Below are 6,790 nucleotides of genomic sequence, written 5' to 3'. Positions count from 1 at the left end.
GAAGACAAGTTCTTTTGAGTTTAAGCTTATCTGTAATTTTAATATATTTTATGCAGAAATGTGTACATCAGTATGTTTTTGAAGATGTGCGCTATCAATATAGGTAAATATTTGAAACCATAGATGGGTCTGAGCACAGGCAGTAAAACACACAGTAAGCAAGCTGTGTAAGTTTGGGCAGGTTGTCAGCTGTTTAGGTTGTTGGTTCTGGAATTTACAGGCCCACCTGCAGAAGCAAAAGTGAGACGCGTCATAAACCTTTCAGGCTTACGGTTTCAGATGAAAGGCTGATGGAACTTCTGTGTACCAGTTCAGTACTGGACTAAGAAAGCTGAAGTTCTTTGTACCTTCTCAAGCCCATTAATTGTGGTTCAGGGAATTTAACAGCATTCCCCAGCGAAGCCTGTGGAGCTTGTAAGCAGTGCAAGCCTGAACTTGACAGCAGCCTCAGACACGAGGTACCCAAAAGTAGATAGGCAGAGCAAAGGGCTGGTGAGAATCCGACTCTCATCTAGGCTGGAGATAGAAGATGAGGTGGTGATTCTTGTGCGGGCAGTACCCTGAGGTGGGGGAAGTCCACTTTTTATATATACTTTGTGATTGTGATGTGTCTGATAGCTCTGAAACTCCTGTTGGGGGTTTTGAAAGAAGAGTGAGCTCTTTGCCACAGCTTTTGGAATAGAGCCTGTGCTAATTTGGTGTCTTCCACAAAGAAAACCAGTGCTACTGTCTGCATCTGCATTTGCATTCCCAAGCAGCAGCTGACTGAAACTGGCAAAACCGGTCACTTTGGATTTGGGGTGAAGCTGGGATAATGCTGGTGATTTCATTCTGCCACTTGGAAAAAAACAAACCAGCAAAAAAACCAACCTGTGAACAGCAAAAGAAACCATGAGGCTGCCTGAAGGTGCAGGAAGCAGAGCTACATGGTTTTACACTTCATAATGTGTTTGCAAACATGCTTTTAGGAAAAAGAACTCTTTAGTCCCTGTTGAGAGGAGATATATATTTGGTTTCTTTCTGAGCCCTGATACAAAACAAGTAACTGAAGTTTGAAGAATTCTCTAGTACTTGTGTTGAAACAAGCAGTGCTTAGGAAGCACAGAAAACAATGTACTCTGAAAACAGGTGATTCAAGTGAAAAAAAATTCAATCTGTTAACTGTGGCAATGACTACTTGGGTTAAGAAGTTCTTAAAGGTGGTTTTGTCCCCTATGCTTTTCTTCCTCATTGTCTGTACATTAGTGTTGTCTACTCTCAGATTGTCCAGATATGTTCTGTTTTGTTGTTCAGTAGAAGAAATGTTTGTACCTAGAATTTCCTAGCTTGAGTACTTGTAGTCTATACAGTTACTCTGCTATTTCATTGTACATTTCTTCTCACCTAGGCAGTTTTGGAATACTGTATGTGCTGAACCTCCAGTGCATCTTGCTAGCTAGATCTGGTTCTTCTGAGATGTGTCATGTAGCAGCTCCTGGGGTGGAATTTTCTTCTGCTGTTTAAACTGCTGTTTATATAGAGGATCAGGGCAACCTCCAGGAAACTGTTACTATAGTGTGCTCCAACTTGACCTGAAGAAATTCCCTGTAGGCATGACAGGTTCATTAAGTCTCCTTCATTATTTAATTCCTTGTGCTTTTGAGACATCAAACTAGGAAGGGAATTCATGTTGATATCCTTAAATGTTATAGCTTCTTTGCTCTGAATTGCAATTCTGTGATAATGCTTTGTATGAGATTTATCAAATTTGATAGTCTGAGCCCAGATTGCTCTGCAAATAAACATATGCAGTCAAAGTGTAATGATAATAATTTTACTGGACCAGTTGTTATTCAACATGGGTAAAAATGGAATCAGAAGAGCAGTGAACTCAGCAGGAGCAATCCTTAAGAGCTCTTGTTCCTATGTTATGTGAATTTTAGAGCTGCAAATCTCATAATATTACCCAAAGGTAAAGCTGGTGTCCAGCTGGCTACTCCTTGGGAGCAAGTTACTGAATTTGCAAACACATGCTTCTGCCATAGCAGACTGGTGCCTTAATAGAAGCACAAAGTATGCTAGAGTCTGTGTTCCATGTCCTGCTTTTCTCATTAGGAAGCACTTCTGCGGTTGCAGGACAGGTTTCATTGCCTCATATCACAGCACATAACTTGTCGTTTTCTGATTTTATTTCAGCAACCTTAAGTGAACAGGGAATGTGTTTTCCTTAGCTGCCTAGAAAAAATAAGGTTCAGAAGAAAAGCACTCTCAACTCTGGCTTCATCATCTGTCTGACAGTATCGGTCAACTTTTGGTTTGCAATGTAGCATAAATATTAAGACTGATGAATCAGCTGGAGAGACAGCAGGGGAATTCTGCCCATATTTGTGTAAGACCAGGCAGAAGATACACTAATTATCCTCTAGTTCAGAGCGAATGAGTAATTTTAAGGACAGATATTTTAGTGGCAAGCATGTGCTTGTAAATTTCTCGTTTTTCCTTAAAAATAACAGGTTTTGAGCAGTAGTTGTTTTCACACCCCAGTACTTCCAGTGTTTCTTTGCTTGAAAATGCTGAATACTGCTGTTTATTACCTTGAGAAAACTGTCAAGAACAAATGTAATTTCTAAAATAAACTAATACAGTTTTCAGTTCATTTAAAATGAAGTTATTTTTATGTTCCTCAAGGCAGACATTTTCTTTCAGCTCAACTGTTATCAGGCCCCAAATCTCATCTTGGTTAAAAGTTAATATAAGACTGGTCTGGGAAAGTGCTAAAAGATATGCTCATGCTTCATTGATCTGAATGCTGTGCTGTATAGTGAGTGATTGCCTCAATTGCAAGCAGTGACTGGCATCTCTTGAACTTCATAAATGTGCAGGTTCTTTTCCTCTTTGTGCACGTCACAGCACATTCCTCATTGCTTAAAATTGTATCTGGAGCTTTTGAAACACATAACATTTAGGAGGAACTTAAAATCTTGATTTCTGAGTACGGGTGACTAGGAGAGCCTTAGCCATGTAAGTTCTAGCAGGCATTATATATTGATGTCCAGCATCATTAAAACTGCTACTATATTCCGTGAAGTCTGATTATATGTCCCTCAGGCATACTTCTTGATGTTACAGGACTGTTGCCTTGAAGATTCCTTGGATGAATTGTTAGCTTATAATGCTAGTACATGTGTGATTGCCTTGTTGCAAATATTTTAGATAGTCATGAAAGTGGCTTTTGAGAAACAAGGATCCAGAAAATGTAATGGTATCTAGCAGTACTGTAGTATATGTGCTGTAATTTTTAGATTATCTCTAGGCAACTGACTTATAAGAAAATACTTCGTTTTGAGGTGATTTAGGCAGGATGGCGGGTTGCAGAATGAATGGTGAAGCATTGAGCTCATGCCTTTCTTGTTAACTGGGTATGTATTTATTTTCAATTTTAGGTTGGAGGCAGTAAGCACACAATGAATGAGCACCTCCATGTTGGTAGCCATGGACAAATCCAGGTTCAGCAGCTGTTTGAAGATAACAGTAACAAGAGGACAGTTCTGACGACACAGCCAAACGGACTTACAACTCTAAGCAAATCTGGGTTGCCAGTGGTTCAGGACAGACAGACAGAGAGTGCTCACAGACGACAAGGGAGCTCCAGCTCTTTAAAATCTACAGATGGAACAGGGAAGGTGAAAGCCTCTGTTTTGACACCAGAGCAGGCAATGAAGCAATACATGCAAAAATTAACAGCTTTTGAGCATCATGAGATTTTTAGCTACCCTGAAATATACTTTTTGGGTCCAAATGCAAAGAAGCGGCAAGGTGTGATTGGTGGTTCGAACAATTGTGGGTATGATGATGACCAAGGGTCTTACATACAAATACCCCATGATCATATTGCATACAGGTATGAGGTCCTGAAAGTCATAGGGAAAGGAAGCTTTGGGCAGGTGGTGAAGGCCTATGATCACAAGATGCATCAGCACGTGGCACTAAAAATGGTGAGAAATGAAAAACGTTTCCACCGTCAAGCTGCGGAAGAAATTAAGATCCTGGAGCATCTCCAGAAACAAGATAAGGATAACAACATGAATGTTATTCACATGTTGGAAAACTTCACATTCCGCAGCCATATCTGCATGACGTTTGAATTGCTGAGCATGAACCTGTATGAATTAATAAAGAAAAACAAGTTTCAGGGCTTTAGCCTGCCTTTGGTCCGCAAGTTTGCCCACTCAATTTTACAGTGCTTGGATGCTTTGCACAAGAATAGAATCATTCACTGTGACCTTAAACCGGAGAACATTCTGTTGAAGCAACAGGGTAGAAGTGGTATTAAAGTGATTGATTTTGGCTCAAGTTGTTACGAGCATCAGCGTGTCTACACTTACATTCAGTCACGTTTTTACCGTGCACCTGAAGTCATCCTTGGTGCTCGTTATGGGATGCCCATAGATATGTGGAGCTTGGGCTGTATTCTAGCAGAGCTGCTCACTGGTTATCCACTTTTACCTGGAGAAGATGAAGGAGACCAGCTAGCCTGTATGATTGAGCTATTGGGCATGCCTTCTCCGAAACTCTTAGACGCATCCAAGCGAGCCAAAAACTTTGTGAGCTCTAAGGGTTATCCGCGCTATTGCAGTGTCACAACCTTGTCTGATGGCTCTGTCATACTTAATGGTGGACGCTCTCGGAGGGGAAAACTACGTGGCCCACCAGAGAGCAGAGAATGGGGTAATGCATTAAAGGGATGTGATGATCCCCTGTTCCTTGACTTCTTAAAACAATGTTTAGAATGGGATCCTGCTATCCGTATGACACCCAGCCAGGCCTTGAGGCATCCCTGGCTAAGGAGACGATTGCCAAAACCTCCGACTGGGGAAAAGGCCTCGGTGAAGAAAACTGCAGAGAGCACTGGTGCTATAACGTCGATTTCCAAGTTACCTCCAACTTCAAGCTCAGCTTCAAAACTGAGGACTAATTTGGCACAGATGACAGATGCCAATGGGAATATCCAGCAGAGAACAGTGTTGCCAAAACTCGTTAGCTGAGTTTGAAAAACCCAATGCTGTTAATATGAGAGATACAATGTGGCTGAGCCTTATTTGTATTAAAGAGTAGCTCAGATATACATTTTTATTTGTTCGATGACTATTCATTTGTATCTTTCCGCACTCATTTTAAATGTAAGAAATGTTGATTTTGTTTTTATAAAAACACGGGGACAATGCTTTAAGTTTTTATACTTATTTTTTAAAATGTTTGTCTTCTACAGTACAATTAGCCTTACTGTAACTAGTGTGACACAGTAATAAACATCAGTGGCAGGCCACTGGTTACAACATGACTGTCATGCATTGCAGCGTGATGTCCAAGGTATTAACCTTTATCTTCCATGGTTCATGTTAGGTTTACCTGGGGTAAATTTGTAAGACTCTACCCTTGGGATTTGATGGGTATGGGTCTTGATTCTACAAACAACACCTATGCCCAACTGGACTCCAGGGAGAATACTCAAAGAAAAACAGTTAAGCAGCTGTAAACTTGTATTTTGAAGTGGAGCCGTAGCATGTTCATGATACATTGCCATTTTCTGTTGTGTAGCCCAGAGAAAGTAGTGGTACCACTAATGATACAGTCATCTCCTATGGAACACTTTCTCTATTCAGAAGTAATGCTTTTTATTTAAATGAGCATTTAAATGTAATTAAGAAAAAAAAAAAAGAAGAGGATATTCCAGGGCTAAAATTACTGTCTTACCTTGTGTCCTGCCTGGTACAGTGAGAGGAACAGGTGGTCTCAGAAGAGAGAAGGTGGAAGTGTATCTGTTCTTCTAAATTTGAAAGTGACCGATGAGCTGGTAAAGCAAAATATTCCAACCTTCATTTCAGATGTATAACATTGAGCATTCACACTTGGCTTCTCTCTCTTTCTTCCTCCTGTTTTCTTTTTCTCTTCTAATGTGCAGCTTGGTCTCCGTAAACCAAATAGCCAGAAGTGCACATTCTGTCAGTTTTATACTTCCAACTTCCAGACTGTTATGCTATATAGTTTTCACAGATTGCTTTTATTTCTTATGACAAAGTTTGTCTGAGCAACTGTGACCTCTCTTGGTACATTTACACTTCAGATCAAATCCTCATGTAGGGCAAATACTATGTTACTACGTTACTTTCTGTAGAAAAGTACTGCTGTACCTTAGCTTAACTGCAGATGGAAAGATCCTCAGTGGAAAGCTTTTCAGTTGGCAGGCACCATCCTAGATACTTTCTAATATGGGAGAAATATCGAAGGAAGGTTAAATGGTTGGAATTTGATTTTTAGTCTTTGGCATTCACCGCTGAAAATTACATCGAAGGAACAGGTAGAGCATGTAGATTTGTTCCTGTGTGCGCGTGTGTTAATGTTTGTTCTTTTCTGCTTTGAGCTGCATTCATGGAAGAAAAATGGTCTTTACTGAGGAATAATATCTAGACCTATGAGAGAGAGATTCACACATTGTAGCATGTTTTCAACAGAAACAGTTTGAGACCTGAGATCAGTATTTCATTGCATACAGTGGCTGTGGTCTACATTGGATGTATAAAACATATGAAAAGGGAACTCTAAATAAAGTAGAACAGAATATAGAAGGTTTATGGAAGTTAGAATAAGACATAATGGAATGGATTGCATTAAACCTCACTAACTTTACTGTAAGAAACATTTGTATGCACAGGTTTTACTGAGTTACTTGTACAAATTATGAAAAATACTTAAAGCATGGTCCCCTGAAAGGCCAAGAAAGTTTCCGGTTAAGTTCTTCATATTCTTTAAT

General features: G+C 40.0%; 1 protein-coding gene across 1 annotated transcript; it reads left to right on the top strand.

Moving 5' to 3' along the window:
* The first annotated feature begins 280 nt into the window (after positions 1-280).
* On the top strand, positions 281-5,681 carry DYRK2 (dual-specificity tyrosine-(Y)-phosphorylation regulated kinase 2). The gene is made up of 2 exons (XM_009997736.1): positions 281-534; positions 3,423-5,681. Exon 2 carries the CDS (start codon positions 3,444-3,446, stop codon positions 5,022-5,024), a length of 1,581 nt encoding a protein of 526 aa, XP_009996038.1. The 5' UTR covers positions 281-534; positions 3,423-3,443; the 3' UTR covers positions 5,025-5,681.
* Positions 5,682-6,790: the final 1,109 nt, after the last annotated feature.

The sequence above is a fragment of the Chaetura pelagica genome, unplaced genomic scaffold (genome assembly GCF_000747805.2).
Source record: "Chaetura pelagica isolate M959 unplaced genomic scaffold, ChaPel_1.0 scaffold314, whole genome shotgun sequence".
NCBI lineage: Eukaryota > Metazoa > Chordata > Aves > Apodiformes > Apodidae > Chaetura > Chaetura pelagica.
Note: the sequence above shows the minus strand (reverse complement) of the source record. Positions and strands in the feature narration are given on the sequence as shown.